We start from the raw sequence: 16,663 nt of genomic DNA, 5'->3' as shown, positions 1-16,663 counted from the left end.
GGAGGGAGAGGGATTGTCGGCGCGAGGACGGGGACACCAGCTGGGACCTGGTCCACACAGCATTGCCAGTACAACAGAAAGAGTTCGAAAATCACACACAAAGAGAGAAGTTATTGGGGTCATAACTGCTTCTGGCAACTGTATTATCAACAAGTTAGTCTCTTTTTTTGGTCTGTTTGTCTATTTTGTTTGTTTCTTGTAGTCGATCGACTTTAGACATCAGTATCAAAGCTCTGCATTTTTTGCAATCCAACAGGTATTACTCAATTTAGGCGGGCTTGATTTATTTTTTTTTGTTTTTATTTGTTTTCATCGGCTGTGAACAAGAGAGCTCTTACCGTGTCTGATCTTTTGTATTTCTGCTCTCCTGCACACACGCCCTGAGTAAGGCAGCTATAACCCTACTCTCTCTTAAGTTGGCTACTTTGAAACACATACACACACACATACCTTTCAGCCCTCTCACCCAGACCTGGTCCAGCCTAGTCTTGCCTGCGCCACTCCCCTGGACAGGGTAAGAATAACATATGAATGGCTGTGTTTGCATATATTGATATGTATGTCAATCGTGTGTGCATTACGCTGCAATGTAATAAAAGAATCTGTGTGTACTAGTGAACAGAAGTAAGCATATTTCAGAGCGTTGCATACTCATATTCAGGTATTTTTGTTTGTAGACTTTCACCTCTGAGAAGGAAGGAAGAATATGACTGCTGAAACACTTAACTTTGGCCCAGAATGGTAAAATCCTTTCTTTTCTGTGTCTCCTTCACTTGTTGCCAGATCTCCCTTTCTGTTCTTTCTTCTGATTTTCTTGTACATTTCTTTTTCACTGCTGTCTTTTGAGTGATTTTCTTTAGTCCATTTTTTATCACTGTTGGAGAAATTAAATGCAAGCACTAATGTTATTATCTCACTACCTTTTCTGGTAATAAGCTACTTTAGGCTAAGTGACAAAAGGCTATGTTGTTATTTTGTGCCATGTTGTATTGCATGTGCAGCTCTGAGGCGATAATCAAGCACTCTCATAGAATGTCTTCCACCTCACACACTAGCGTTCAAAAGTTTGGTCGTTTTCTTTTTTTATTTTATTTTTATTTTTTTTGAAAGAAATACTTTTATTCAGCAAGGATGCATTAAATTGATCAGAAGTGGAAGTTTTAACATTTGTAATGTAAAAACGTTTTGTATTTCAAATAAATGATGTTCTTTAACTTTTTCAAAGAATTTTGAAAAAAAAAGTATGACGGTTTCCTCAAGAACATAAAAAAAAAAGTAATAATTCTTACCGAGCCCAAAGCTTTTAACGGTAGTCTATGCTGTACCAGAAAACCTGAACTAGTTATGTTTTTTTTTTATTTGGTTAATCACTGCTGTTCATCACTGTTTTCCACACTGTTGCATAATGCTTTTTAATGTTATTTTTGTTGTATTTTAATTTATGTAAATTCATGCTGCATGTATAGTGCATCTTGTGTTCAGTGAAAGCAAGAACATCTGGCCATTGTACATCCTTATATTTCTTACAAAATCCTAAAATCTTGTATCAAGGTTTAAATTAGATATTGAATCCCAGTTTTTCAATGTGGACTTTTGAATGGCACTGAAAATGTACATCGAGAAAGATGCACATGCAATACAATGTGACAAAAAAAAAAAATTCAGAATAGCCTTTGTCACATATTCCAAAGCAGTTTGAATGTATATAATTTATTGTTATATTTAAAAAAAAAAAATTGAAAATGTACATCGAGAAAGATGCACATGCAATACAATGTGACAAAAAAAAATTTCAGAATAGCCTTTGTCACATATTCCAAAGCAGTTTGAATGTATATAATTTATTGTTATATTTAAAAAAAAATATTTCCTTCAATGCAATGAGCTTCAAAACTGTATCTTACCATGCTATGAGCTACTCAATTTAAAGTATTTTCCTCAGCACTGCTCTTTGCTTTCCCCATGTTTTTGCAAGGTTCTCTCTCTTGTCATTCCCTTCTTTCCAACCCCCTTCTCTCCCTGTATCTCCTCTTGGCACATACTAAATGATTATGCAGAAATTAAACCGTTAGGCGTGGTCCTGTGCTGAACTGAGGCTCTTCTGTGCATAGTTGATCCTCGGCCAACAAAGGAGAATTCCTGGGTTTGACATGTACAATGCAGGGGTGGTATGCTTCCTCAAAGCCTTCTTCATCAGCTTATCTCAGAGGGGTTGTATTTATGTAAAGTTTACAAAGCCATCCACAGCTCTGAAACCCCTTTCTACCTACAAGGTGCCTCAGCTTGTGCCGTTTCACATGTTTCCACTGCTGAAAAGTGGTTTCAGTCAGGAAAAACAACTTTGCACTGGCCCTTAAAAGCTGCTGGACTCGAATCAGGAACTGCTAACATCAAATGCTGGGGGCGAGATCCAAGTAAAGTTGTCAGAACAACAAAAACTCTGGCGATTCTGACACACAATAAAACCAGATTGCTTCCATTTTAATCAGCAGAGATATTTACACTGTAAGCACAGTTCTTATATAAAGTATCTGACACAGCAACTCCAGCCCCTTGATTTTCCTGTTTGTCTAAAATTAAATATTATATAAGTATTACACTGCTGTTTAAAACTTTGGGGTCGGTAAGATTTGTTTTTCTTTTTGAATGAGTTGTTCTATTTAAAAAAACATTTAAAGATCCGTTTTCTATTTGAATGTATTTTAAAATGTAATTTATTCCTGTGATGGCATTACATCATATGCTGATGTGCTGCTGCTAAATATTTAAGTTCAAAAGAGCATTTATTTGAAATAGTTTGTAACATTCTAAAGGTCTTTGCTGTTACTTTTGATCAATTACTGCATCTTTTTTTATTTTACTGTCCCAATTTTTTCGAAAGGTAGTGTAGTTGTAAATTGTTTGATATGGATATATTGGGCATAACTTCTAGCTTTTTTTAAGGGTGTTTCCCCTGCCCAAGCATCAGTACAAGCTTCAGCATCATTTCCTTGGAAAAGGGGTGTGAGAGATCCTAAATAAAGCAGGATGGTAGTGTAGACATTGACAGGGCCATCTTTGGATGGTAGACAGGATTGGAGCATTTCTCAATGAAGCTTCCACATTGTTGCTGCTGAATCTCTTTTGATCTGATTTTTATCTCTCTCTTAGGCTCCGTGCACTTTCCAGTGGAGGCAGTGTGTCTTCCCCTCCTGCCTCTCCTGCTATGCCAAAGTACAAGTTGGCCGAATACCGTTATGGCCGGGAGGAGATGCTAGCACTTTATGTCCAGGAAAACAAGGTGGGAAAATGCCTAAAAACAATCCTGGGTTGTGTTGGCCTATTTTTAAGTCTAGGTGATATCCCAGCATTCAGTTTGCAATGATTGTACCTACATCTTTACCTCTTGACATTAGAGGGATTGTTTATTGTTTAGACACACACAAAACGTTTTTTTTTTTAGCCAGATGATCTGCCAATAATTGGGCATTTTCAGAATATTGGCATCAGTTGTTCATGTCTGCTTGGGTGATTTCGATTTGCTGACAGCGGTGTTAGATAATAATTAAATAATTCCTATAAATCAAGTTTTTATTAGAAGAATTTGTCTTCATCTCAATTGCTGGTGGTAAATGATGTTATACATTGGCTGTCGGTTGCCCTGGTCTTTAGATATTGGTATCTACATCAGCCATTGGGAAAACCTGTATTGGTCAGTCAGTTTAAAAAAAAAAGCCTATGTAATAACCCTTATGTTGCTCAAAACAAGTTTTTGTTCTGTGGAACGCCATACTGATTTATCATTTGTCTTTGTGCATTTTTCCAAACAATGGAAGTGGTAATGATACAAGTATAAAAGTAAAGTTGTTTCTGTCTTTAATGACTTAAAGATTTTAAGGTCAGTTTTTGATACAAAGCTTCAAATGTAACTCACAAAAATGTATGGGCTACTTTTATGATAACTTGGTGTTTTGTTGCTTTTTTGGCGCTCTACAGACCCTAATCTCTGTACACATCCATTAAATGGAAAAGGGCAGCCTGGACATTTTGCTAAATAATGAAAAACATTTTTTTTGATAATTCCAAAGAACATGAGTATTTTGAGTGACAGTAGGTTTTGAGTTGATCTCTTTAATTTTGTAAATATAATTTGCTTTATATGTTATTAGATACTCAGTTCATCTTTCTGTGATGTTAGTAGAATACAAACATTGTGTTTGTAAATGTCACTCTATAAGTGTTTCATGTGCACAGTGATTGCTGAGGGACCTTTTGCAGGTCCCTAAATGGACGTCTTTTGTGGCGTTCACATGGCCTGAGATTTAACACACAATGTGTGTCTAGTACATGTTTCCACTGGTCGACTTTAAAATGCAAAAAATTTCTTACCAGTACTGACACAAGTCATAAAGGTTTCCATGGGCAACAGCTGCGCCAGAGCTCTGTTGCAACAAAAGTAGACTGTAGAAACTGTGCCTTAAGATAATGATTTACCATGTTTTTTTTATTGCGGAAGAAATATTCAGTATGCACTAATCAAGCATGGATATTTGTTGTAATTACACTTTTAGTGTGTTTGAAAAGTGTTTTCAGGAAATCCAAGCACTCAGAATCCCCGCATAGGACTGGTATTGTGGAAAAATACAAATCTAAAACTGCTTTGAAAAGGGAACCTGAAATGTTTAGATTTTTCTCTATTTTGCCAGGTTGATTTGATTATGTCTAAAGGTTGGCCAGTTAGCGTCTGTTGTAGGAAGCCACATCAGCATTGCGCAAACTTAACCCTTGAATAGTCACAGTTCCTTATAGGGCAGAAACAACAACAAACCCAAAGGGTGATATCCACTTCAAAGTGAGCATTACTACTAACCATTTGACCATTTTATGTATGCTACTGTTAAAAAGTTTGGGGGCAGTATGTTTTTTGGGTACAAAAAATATTTGAAATAAATGCTGTCCGTTTGAACTTTCTATTCATCAAAGAATCCTTTAAAATATATCACTGTTTTCACAAAAATATTAAGCAGCACAACTGTTGGTAGTAATAAAAATGTTTCTTGAGCAGCATATTAGAGTGATTTCTGAAGGATCATGTCACTGGAGACTGGAGTAATGGCTGCTGAAAATTCAGCTCTACCATCATAAGATTGAATAAATTAAATTTTAAAATGCATTCAAATAGAAAACAGTTCTTTTATATTGTAATATTTCCTTTGAAACGAAAGGAAGGGACATTGGTGAAGGGATTCAGTTGCTCAGTTTGTGTAGCAATCTCTTTGATGCTGTGCCCTTATAAGGGCGCAAAAATGCCTTTTGAATTTACCCAAAATGTGCTGTACGAAATATTTGAGAAGACTGTTAATGGGTTAAACCTGACTCAGATCAGCACAGTCCAGACTTTTTGTATATTTAAAATGTTTCTCTTTCCGGATGTAAATTTCCTGATATTTTGAGTCCCTCATTTGCCACAGTAGAGTGAGTCATAGTCTTGTGTGTGTTTTCAGGTCCCTGAAGAAATGCAGGATAAGGAGTTTGCTGCTATTCTGCAGGATGAGCCTCAACAGCCACTGGCACTGTTGCCTCTCACTGAAGAGGAGCAGGTGAGAGGCGCACACTTACACGTCTGGCATTTTGAGCTTGTGGCTGATTAGACATGCATCACACACATTATCCTGTGAAAGTAAACTGAGGTGGGGCGAGCACATTTTTCACTCTTATACATAAGACGCCGTCGGCACTACAATGATTTTATCGGATTTAGATTTTGCGGTTTTTGGTGTAGTCGTGGTTTCATTCCTCATGTGTTTTCTCTCTTTGCAGAGGAACTTCTCCATGTCTGTCAACAGTGTGGCTGTGCTGAGGCTTATGGGTAAGGGGGGTGGGGCCGTCCCGGCTGGAGTGAACCGAGGTAGAGGCAGCGTGAGAGGCGGTCGAGGCAAGTTGGTCTATTTGTGTACATGCGTGTAAATTATTAATGTATTGGTGGAGATGCTGAAGTTTGTCACGCTGTGTGTTTAGGTCGAGGAAGAGGAGGAGAGATCGGATTCTACCAAAGAAGCAGTGAGGAAGGAGAGGGCGGTTTTGGTCGTGGTGTTCGAGAGATCCATCGCAGTCAGAGCTGGGATGACAGGTATTATCAATCGTTTTATTTTATTTTACTTTAGTGTAAATTGTGTATTTACGTTCCCTCTAGTTGTTTATTTTAAGTCATTTTAAAAAAGCAATTCTTTTAATTTTATTTTTTGTGGTATGATATTATCCTATTATGATCTCAGTTTGTTGCATTTGCTCTTGTCGCAATAAATATAAAAATCCTCTCATCAGCATACAATCTAGCTTTAGATAGCTGTTGAGGCAAATCAAAAGCATCTTAATAAGCCTCTGTCTCTTTTCATTCTGCAGAAGTGAGAGACGTTTTGAGAAACCTCCGCGGAGAGAAGGTGTGCGCCTTGGTTTCGAGGAGGGGGGTCCGGGTGGCAGAAAGGAGTTCATGCGCTCTGATAGTGACAACTGGCGCATGCTGAGAGAGGAACAGGAGGAGGAGGAGGAGGACACAGGAGAGACTGGTGGCAGCTGGAGACTCACCGGTTCACGAAGAGATGGTAGCACAGTACACGCTTACACTTGGCATTTAAAAGGAATAGTTCAGCCAAATATGAAAATAATTTATTTCATTTCATTTTATTACACCACTAGTTAGTATTAAATGTAAACAAAACTCTGTTTTGGCTGAACACTTTTTAGTGAATTACTTCAGGTGTACCATGAGTAAATGGAGCTTGAGGTTTGTTTAGTTACACTACGGTTCAAAAGTGTATATATATATATATATATATATTTTATTTTTTTATTTTTTTATTCATCAAGAATGCAATAAATTCATCAAGTGACAGAAAATACATTTATAATGATAGAAAAGATTTTTATTTTGATTAAATGCTGTTCTTTTGAACTTGGGTTCAAAAACTTTGAATGGTAAGGTATAAACTTGTGTTGCTTCTTCCTAGATGGTGGTCCTCGCCCAGCTGGTTGGCGGGAACACTCTGGTCCAGGTGAAGTTCGCCGCAGGAAGTTTGACTTCGACTTCCGGGATGGAGGGAATGAGGGAGGCAGAAGGAGAGCAGGCAGCGAAGGAGCAGAGGATGAGAGAGATGGTCTGCCAGAGTGGTGCACAGATGAGGAAGATGGAGAAATGGGAACCTTTGATTCTTCTGGAGCGTTTATGTCTATTAAGGTGAGACCATAAGATCTAGTCTCTAATGACTTCTTATCTATGGTTTTCTTTTCTTTACATTTTTCCCCCTCTTCTATTATCTTAGAAGGGCCCGACAGACCCCATTCCAGAAGAGGAGTTTGAGTTCCAGGGTTTGGAGGATGAGGAAGAGGACGGTGCTTATCAAGAGAAGAAAAACGGCTCTGGTGCTGAAAAAAGTGAGAAAGGTGGGAACAAAACTTGAAAAAATTTAATTCTTAAATCACAGTTCTTGCGAAAATGTATATGATTGCTTAATGTGAGGAACAGACTGAATAATTTTTTTGTACACAAATACATTTTAAACATTGCTGTGAAGTTGTCTGAGTTTTTCAGAAATCGTGCATTTAATTGAAATATGATTTTAAATAAATTTATTTGTAAGGATATCTGTGTTCCATTGATTTCATCACTCTCTCTCTTCTCTTTCTACAGATGTCACTGACTCTGCTCCAGTGTCTGAAACTGAAGTGAAACCAGTTTCTCCTTCCCCTTCTCCTCCTCTCCCTCCAACTCTTCCTGCTCCTGTCGCTGAGGCTGTGCCCTCTGCTGCCCCCTCTGGCCTGGAGGAGCCTCAGCCGGCTCCCTCCATTCCCAACAAACTACCAAGTGAAGGTAAAAAGAAAAAATTGCATTATTTTTTTTCCTATAGCTGTATAGATGGATGATGCTTCAATTGTGTATTGTCTTTTTTTTTTTGTAGTGTTATCAGAGGCCATGTTAGATTTGAGCCCCAGTGCCTCCTCCAGTCTGCCTTCATCACCTCCCTCTTTGTCCTCTGCTGCTACTGACCTCCCACCACCGGGGGGTGATATTGAGGATGATGAGGGCATGAAGCACCTGCAACAGGTACCACAAAAAACGAGTTCTGAGAGTAACAGATAATATAATATCTCACTGAATATCACCTGTATATTAATATTAACATTGATTGAATTGATTATATTATTAAATGCTCAGTATTCACCAACTTGTTGAGGTTATTGTTAAAAGGGGTCATATGACATATGACATTATTTGGTTAATGCAATGTGTTTATGCGGTTTAAGGTTAAAAAAACACATTCTTTTCCACATACTGTACATTATTGTTGCTCCTCTATTCCCCGCCTTTCTGAAACGCGTCGATTTTTACAAAGCTCATCGTTCTGAAAAGCAAGGTGTGCTCTGATTGGCCAGCTATCCAGTGCATTGTGATTGGCTGAATACCTCAAGCGTGCGACGGAAATGTTACGCCCCTTACCATACTGTGATGCTGTGTCCCGGTGCGACGAGACAAAACCAATAAAACCCATTATAAACGAGGCATTTGTTGCATCCAGTGGGGACATAATTACTGATTATAATGACTTGTACTGTATTTTTACGCGTTGCGTTGCGTTGCATATTGCGCCGTGTAAACATAAAACCATACTGTGATCGGAGAAACGACAAACAACAAGCGCTACTCTACACTGCTCAAAACTCTAAACTGCACCAGACTGTCCTTGCAAAGTTTGAACTGCCACACTTTATAGAAACAGCCTTTGTGTGTAGACGGCATTGTAGGCTACTTTCCCAAGTTCAGGAAACAGTCCTCCGTAAAATGCACTGCACACATCTGAATATTTGGGTTGAACTGTTCTGGAACAGTGTTGTAAATACAACTTAACCACTGATGTCTAGTTGTGTCCTCTTTTGTAACTCTTTTGAAAGTAGTTCCGCTTTCATAACGAAACACACAGCGTCTCCACGACATGGCGGCGGCGGCAACAATACTACAGTGAGAATCAAAGTTACGCCTTCTTTCTTTGCGTGAACATTTGGGCGGTGTTATGCAAATCTTCCCACACAGTGAAGTAGACATGTGGGGGCGTGTTTAAACAAGGCGTTTTAGGAGGGTGTGGACGAGTCTTAACTTTTATAAAGAATATCTCTTTGGGTTTGTGACTTTATTCTTTGCAACTTTAGGGATCTTATCTATTCACAAACAGCTTGTAACATTCCAAAGAGAAAGGGAAACTTGAAATCGCATCATGTGACCCCTTTAACCATTTCACATTTGTGAGGGTTAGCTAATCACTAGAAGGTTATTTACATACAGAGGTCTTAAATGTACAATAGTAAAAACCATCTGCTTAATTCTTAAGAGAGAGGGTAGGAAAATGATCCTATAAAATTAAACAATTTATATTTTTTATTATAATTTATTTATAGTCAATTGTTTTTTTTTACTAAAAACCTGGGTTAACATAACACTAGACAAAATGATGACTAAATTGACTAAATTATAGTTTATAATTTATTATGATTTATTTATAATATTTTTTTGTGCTAGAAACCTGGATTAACATTATAAATAGACTAAATTGACTAAATCTAAACTGACTAATTTTATATTTCTTATTATAATAATTTATTCATAGTGTTTTTGTTTCAGAAACAAAATTCTCAAGACTAAATTAAAACAAAATTAGGACAAAATTATTATTTATACTTTTTGATTATAATTATTTTAGCGGAAAATAGTTTTTGATGGTGATTTATGTGTGTAGGAGGCAGAGAAGATGGTGGCAGCGCTCCAGGACACATCTCTAGAGGAAGAGTGTTTCACCCAGACTCTTCAGGATAGCAGAAACACAGCCTCTGCTCTTCCTCTCTCCCATGACTCTGCCATGAAATGGTTTTACAAAGACCCGCAAGGAGAGATTCAGGGTACGCATGCATTCTCTCAGAGGAGGTCAACTCATGCATATGGAGCAGTGTTTTGAGTATAGTCCATTAATATCGTCTCTTTTTCTTGTCTTTTGTCTGTTCTGTCTCTCTCAGGTCCTTTCACTACAGTGGAGATGTGTGAATGGTTTCAGGCGGGGTATTTCGCCATGAACCTGCTTGTTAAACGTGGTTGTGATGAGGGATTTCAGCCACTGGGGGAAGTCATTAAGATGTGGGGGCGTGTGCCTTTCGCCCCTGGCCCCTCCCCTCCGCCCCTCCTGGTGAGGAATCAAGCCCACCTTCGCCCTCACCCACCCCAGGGGGCAATCGTGAGTCTCAGGGTGGAAGAGTGAATGTTTGGGCATTATTTTCCATGGGGTTATTTGCATTCTGGGGAGTTTTTCTCGTCCATTAGTTTTTATTTTAATTCAGATGGGAATAAGCTTGTTTGTAAATTTGTGTGTGTGTGTATCTCTACGTGTGTTTGTCTAAATTTGCATATGCGTTCATTTGGAATGCGTGCAGGGTGGCTTAAAGTATTATAGTATTCAAATCTCACTTTTCAAAATGTAAAACTATAAACATTTTGTGATTAGCAAAACAAAAAATTCTTTAGTGTTTGTGTAGGTCCTAAATCTGTTTACTAAAATGTTTTTATTATACTTTTACTAAAATAAAAGTTATGGTTTAACGTTTGAAATCAAAGAAATTAGGACAGCCATGTTACTGTTTATCTGTTAAAATAAAATTACAACCCAATTCCAGAAAAGTTGGGACGTTTTGTAAAATGCAATAAAATCAAGAATTTTAATTTAATTGACAAAAGCACAAAGAAAAAAATTCCAAAGTTTTCACTGACTAACTTAAAAAATGTTTTTCTAAATATAAACAAATTTTGACTTTGATGGCTGCAACACACTCCAAAAAAGTTGGGACAGAGGCAAAATAAAAGTCAAAAGGTTATAGAATATCCAAATTAAACTCTTTTGAAACCGTTTACAATAAGCAGGTGAATTGGTAATAGGTGAGGGTGTCATGTTTGGGTATAAATGGAGCATCTCAGTCTTTGCATGCAAAGCTGGATCATGGCTCATCACTTTGTGCCAAATTTCATGAGAAGTGCCAAACAAATCAAAAATTGCATTTCTCAATGCAAAATCCCAAAGAATTTAGGTCTTTCAACCAACTACCATACGTAATATTGTGAAAAGATTCAGGGAATCCAGAGAAATCTCAGTCTGTGTAGGGCAAGGCAGGACACCTCATTTGAATGTGCATGACCTTTGAGCTCTCAGATGGCATGCCCGTCATGCTGCAGTGTTAAATATAGCCACATGGGCTCAGGAGTACTTCAGAAAACCGCTGTCACTTAACACCGTCTGCCGCTGGATCAATAAATGCAACTTGAATCTCTGTTACTCTAGGAGAAAGCTATACATCAGTTCTATGCAGTGATGCCGCGGACTTCTCTGGGCCAGAGCTCATCTCAGATAGTCAAAAAGACACTGGAAATGTGTGCTGTGGTCAGATGAGTCCACGTTTCAACTTGTTTCTGGGAAAAATGGACATAGAGTTCTCAGTCCCAAAGACCAAAGGGACCATCCAGACTTTCATCAGTGACAGATGCAAAAGCAAACATCTGTCATGGTATGGGGGTGTAGCAGACCAAACAGCATGGGTCACTGGCAAATGTGCAAAGGTACCATTGACATGGAAGCATATATTGGAATTGTGCAGACATATATACTGCCATCAAGTTGACGTCTTTCATGGGAAGTCCATGGTTATTAGATCAAGACAATGCCAGGTCTCATTCTGCATGTGCTACAACAGCGTGGTTTTGTAGACACAGAGTGAATGTGCAAGAATGGAGCCTGCAGTCCAGATCTGTCTCCTATTGAAAATGTATGACCAGTCATGAAAAGGAGAATCGGACTATGACGATCACAGACTGCTGAGCATCTGAAGTCTGGTATCAAGTGAGACTAGACAAAAATTTTGCTTGCAAAATTAGTATCCTCAATTCCCAAACAATTAAACATTGTAATTAAAAGGAAAGTTGACGTGACACAGTGTTAAACATGCCTCTGTCCCAACTTTTAGGAGTGTGTTGCAGCCATCAAAATCAATATTTGTTTACATTTACAAAATAAAATTAAGTTTGCCAGTGAAAACATCTGAAATTTTTTCTTTGTACTTCAGTTAATTAAATAAAGGTTAAAGAGAAATGAACAAATATAATTCTTGATTTTATGGCATTTCGTAAAACATGTCATTTATCATACTGATTTTTTAAGTAAATACCATTAAGCTAAAAAAAAAACTATTTTAAACCACCCTAGAATAGAGAACATTATAAAAAAAAAAATCTGGATTTTTTTTTGATGTGGTGTTAAAACATCAGTATTTAATCACTAAATATGAGTAATATAATAAATATTGTCTTTAATTTGTTTAGTTATATTGGAGATTTTACAACTTGCTTTAAAGTCTTGTTGTCTGAAATATAATTTCCTTAAACATGTGGATACTCTGTGTTTGCAAATGTGCTCATGCATGTCTCTTAGTCTCTCTCTCGAATTAATGCATGTATCTGATCTTTCTGTCATGGGTTAATGTGTGACTGACCTCTCTGTGTCTTTCAGGGTAATATGGATCAGGAGCGGCTGAAGAAGCAGCAGGAATTAGCTGCTGCCACTGCTCTTTACCAGCAACTCCAGCAACAGCAGCTGTTCCAGCTCATCAACAGGTGAGTTCGTTTTGCAGTGTCACTGAGTTTGTTTTGTGTATTTAATACTGTGTTACAAACTTCTGAGTTTTTTTTTTTCCATGTAGGTGTGGAGAGCAGGGTATGATGCCTTCGTTAAACAGGTCGATGTCAGTGCCAGATACAGGGTCCATGTGGGACATGCATACCTCAGCCTCACAGCCAGCAGGTACACCCAAAAGAACACTTAAAGAATAACAGTTTTTTCCTCACACTCGCATCTGAAAATAAATTAAGTTTCTCCCTCTTTTCCTTGAGCAGGCGGTGAGGCCAGTCTATGGGACTTAATGAATTCTTCATCTCAGGGTCCAATTCTAGAACAGCTTCAGAAGGTGAGAGTTGCCTCTGATGGCCTCTGCTGGTGACCTGAGGGCATGCACTGGACTCAGACTCCTGTTCTCATTAGCCACGTTTCCACTGTCGGGCCAAAAGCGGGCGTGCTAGCGTGTGCCAGGGCCAGTCGCGTTTCCACTTTCACTTCCGGAGCTTGATCGTGTCTCGTCTGTGTTTCCTTGGGGCCAAAGGCCCAGGTTTTTTGGCTCGACGAAAACCTTGGGCCAAAGCAGGCCAGCTGGTGCTAGAGGAGTGGTTATGAACAAAGGCAGAGTTTCTCAGCGTCTGGAGACGCTGCATTGCAGCGCCGCAAATCATTTCATAAAGTTAACCGATAACACCAGCAATAAAGGCTTTTAAAATAATTTTAGTTCAAAACTCACTTTCAGACAGCAGCAAGTGTTTGAAATAACTTGATCCGATGTGGATTATGATCACCATACAAGGCAGAAATATTTATGTGATGCAAAAGACTATGCACGCTAGCCATTAACGTTAACATAGTAAACATGGTAAATACGACCTCTTGAAGAAATCAGACGTCAGCTTCTTATTCTCTATCACAATCGTGTATTTATTTAGTAACATATTTTATCTGTCATAAGTCTCGGCTGGAGAGTTTAGCTCCTAGGCTATGTTATAAAAATAGAATAATGTTTTTTGTTCAGGAGTATTTTATAAAAATATAGAAATTATCATTCTTTTTAAATGTGATGTAGGCTATATACTATGACTACAAATAAACAGAAACAGACTCTCTTATTCGTTTTCTGATAACTTCTCTTCGTTGGTGAAATGATGGGGTTGCGTCGTGACGTTGTTCCTGAGAGGTGTGTAAAGGGCGTGTTTTAGTGAAGCGCAGCAGAACTTTGGCCCGATGGTGGAAACGCAGCGTGATTTTGGCCTTGGTGCTACAGGTCCGAGGCTATTAGCCTGGCCCGGCCCGTTTAAAGCACTGGCTCACGCTGGCCCGACATTGGAAAAGCGGCTATTACATTGCATTGTATTGTGTTTCAGCTACATGAGAGAAGAGAAGCTGAACTCAGGGCCAAGCGTGAGGAAGAGGAAAGAAAACGGAGGGATGAAAAAAGGCGAGAAGAGCAAAAAAGAAGAGAGGAGGAGGAGATTTACAGGCGCAAACAGGTATTAAAATTCTCTTTTTTTTATGAATTTGACACTAATAATCTGCTGAAAATTCACCTTAGCCAGCATAGGAATAAATCACACACATACACAAATACATGCAGTTGTTTTTTTTCTCTTACACTCCATCTCTTTTCTCATATCTTGTTTCCCCCCCCCCCCAGCAGCAGGATTTGCTGATGAAGTTGCTCCAGCAGACTCCACGTCAGGGTTCCTCAGGCTCCGGGTCGAGCTGGAGCGGAGGACCCATCCCTGGGCTGGGAAAGCAGACCAAGCCCCTCAACCTCCTGGACATCCAGCAGGAGGCTGAAAGAATGCACAAACAACAGCACAGAGTCCAGCAGCAGCAGAGGGTAAGACTGGTGTGCAGTCCTGAAAATCAAATTTAATCAGTGTTGGGGGTAACTCATTACAAATAACGCGAGTTACGTAATCAGATTACTTTTTTCAAGTAACTAGTAACGTAACGCATTACTTTTTAATTTACAAGAGAATATCTGAGTTACTTTTTCAAATAATTGTTACTTTTTTAAAAAGTTACTTTTTTTTCAATTTATTTATTGACAACTCTCCTGTCCCCATGTTGAGAGAAATCAGATGTTACTGTAGTTCTAAAATAAATATGAATATGCATTAATTCATCTCACTCACAAAAAAAACACAGATTCAGTATTCCTCAAAATGAATAAAAATAATGCAACTCAGAATATGCAATAATTAAATGTTAAACAACACAAATATCCTTTATGAATTGAATCCCATTCTATTAACCAATGTCTTTGCTTCTGATCTTCGATGATCCGGTTCAACCGTATTAATAAGCACAAATTACTCTAGGCAAACATTCGTGTGTCTTTTTTTATTGCTGAAGTGTGTTGAAATTTCTTCTTCTGCATTCTATTGTACGGACGTAAATTTACTTTCCCTTCAGCCTGAGGCTTATTCATTTCACTTTTGGTGTGAAAAGGCTTTTATATTTGCCAAAAAAATAACTTTTTTATTTTAAAAACAAACAAGCAAGCCCTGTCCGGATTTAAAAAGTAATGCAAAAGTAACGTAACGCATTATTTTCTATACATAATTAGTTACTTTTTTATGGAGTATCGCAATATTGTAATGCATTACTTTTAAAAGTAACTTTTTCCCCAGCACTGAATTTAATACATTATGAATGTCTTGCCCTGCAGTGGGGTGATGCCTCTTCATTATGGGGAGCAGCTGGATCTTTGGATGGAAAGGTGGGTGGAGGTGGCAGCTCTTCTGGAGGAGGGATGGGAGTCTGGGACGAGGCCCTCAAGAACCAGAGCGCACTTCGCAACAACATGGGGCTGAAGAACAGCCGAAGCAGTCCATCACTGAGGTAAACACGAACCACATGCTAACAGCGTTTCAATGGAATATATCAAAATCTAGAGCAATTTTCATGAATGGATGTAACACATAATTTAATAGTCGCAAATGAGACCTAAACACAAAAGTGCTGTAATGTACAATTTTTTTCACAATATTTACTGAAAGCCAAGAAGATTCTATAATAGGGATATAAATTGTATATCTGTAGATACAAATATTTGATTATGTCTATAATAGATATTTACATTGTATGCATTTTAGGGATGCAACGATTCACTCAACTCACGATTCGATTCACGATTTTTTTTTTACAAAATGAGATTTAAGACAAAGTATAAATTAAATGTGTCCTTTTATTATTGCTTAGAGAAAATACTGTACGTTTCTTTGTGAAATTGAAATATAACACTATAATAATATACTAATATAGCACTTGCATATTATTGCTCTTTTGTTGGTTTTGATTGCTTCTATTGTCCTCATTTGTTAGTCACCTTGGATAAAAGCACTTGCTAAATAACAACATTTAAATTTAATGTAATTGTAAATAACAACACTAAATAGAAAATTTAAAACAAGCCCCAAATCAAATAAATAAGTAACACAAATAAAATAAATCTCTTCATATAAACAAAATAAGGCTTTGTCTGTGCTCTTTACATGTAAAATTAGAGGCAACCACTGCATTTTAATCATGATCCAAACAAAGATGCTGCGTACATGGTACATGAGCAGTTTTTAATCTAAATTAGATTGTATAATTTCTAAATTTGAAGCAAAAACAGAATAGTTTGACTTCAGTTTTGTGAAACTATGCATAAAAAAATATCTGCATGAAACAGAAACCGCAGAGCTGAATGAGACGCAGGTGGCACTTAAAGCGTTTTCTTGGTTTCCGCTGTAAACAAAGCAGCGCTGCACTTATGAACTTTAATATGGAGGGCTCCAGACTGCGACCATTTTTTCTGCCTGTGCGACTGCATTTTGTGTGCGGTCGCTCTGGTGCGACCACCGCGTTGGTCAGCTCATAAGTGCTTCAATTTCTGTTGCATATGAGAAACATCAAAGGGTAAACGAAACAGCACTTAGAGAGTATACCTACTCAGCTACAGCAAAAATGACGCGCATATTGAGGAAACGATG

At 38.0% G+C, this 16,663-nt stretch overlaps 1 protein-coding gene across 4 annotated transcripts in view; it reads left to right on the top strand.

Annotated features, from left to right (window-relative positions):
• The window catches only part of gigyf1a (GRB10 interacting GYF protein 1a), a 21,353-nt gene continuing 4,690 nt past the window's right edge, over positions 1-16,663 (top strand). The window contains exons 1-19 of one of the 4 annotated variants that reach the window (XM_016285635.1): positions 1-514; positions 678-741; positions 3,151-3,280; positions 5,484-5,579; positions 5,800-5,914; positions 5,998-6,109; positions 6,382-6,581; positions 6,987-7,213; positions 7,299-7,410; positions 7,667-7,846; positions 7,935-8,080; positions 9,765-9,924; positions 10,039-10,253; positions 12,570-12,673; positions 12,760-12,860; positions 12,953-13,023; positions 14,042-14,167; positions 14,332-14,520; positions 15,355-15,527. In XM_016285635.1, coding sequence (XP_016141121.1) covers positions 707-741; positions 3,151-3,280; positions 5,484-5,579; positions 5,800-5,914; positions 5,998-6,109; positions 6,382-6,581; positions 6,987-7,213; positions 7,299-7,410; positions 7,667-7,846; positions 7,935-8,080; positions 9,765-9,924; positions 10,039-10,253; positions 12,570-12,673; positions 12,760-12,860; positions 12,953-13,023; positions 14,042-14,167; positions 14,332-14,520; positions 15,355-15,527 — 2,492 coding nt within the window. In that variant the 5' untranslated portion in view covers positions 1-514; positions 678-706. Of the gene's footprint in view, positions 515-677; positions 742-3,150; positions 3,281-5,483; positions 5,580-5,799; positions 5,915-5,997; positions 6,110-6,381; positions 6,582-6,986; positions 7,214-7,298; positions 7,420-7,666; positions 7,847-7,934; positions 8,081-9,764; positions 9,925-10,038; positions 10,254-12,569; positions 12,674-12,759; positions 12,861-12,952; positions 13,024-14,041; positions 14,168-14,331; positions 14,521-15,354; positions 15,528-16,663 lie in introns of all 4 variants that reach the window. The other 3 variants (XM_016285636.1, XM_016285634.1, XM_016285633.1) reach the window with 3 other exon arrangements.

This window comes from Sinocyclocheilus grahami, unplaced genomic scaffold, assembly GCF_001515645.1.
Source record: "Sinocyclocheilus grahami isolate Dianchi unplaced genomic scaffold, SAMN03320097.WGS_v1.1 scaffold200.1, whole genome shotgun sequence".
NCBI lineage: Eukaryota > Metazoa > Chordata > Actinopteri > Cypriniformes > Cyprinidae > Sinocyclocheilus > Sinocyclocheilus grahami.
The sequence above is the reverse complement of the archived record's forward strand: the minus strand, read 5'-3'. Positions and strand labels throughout refer to the sequence as shown.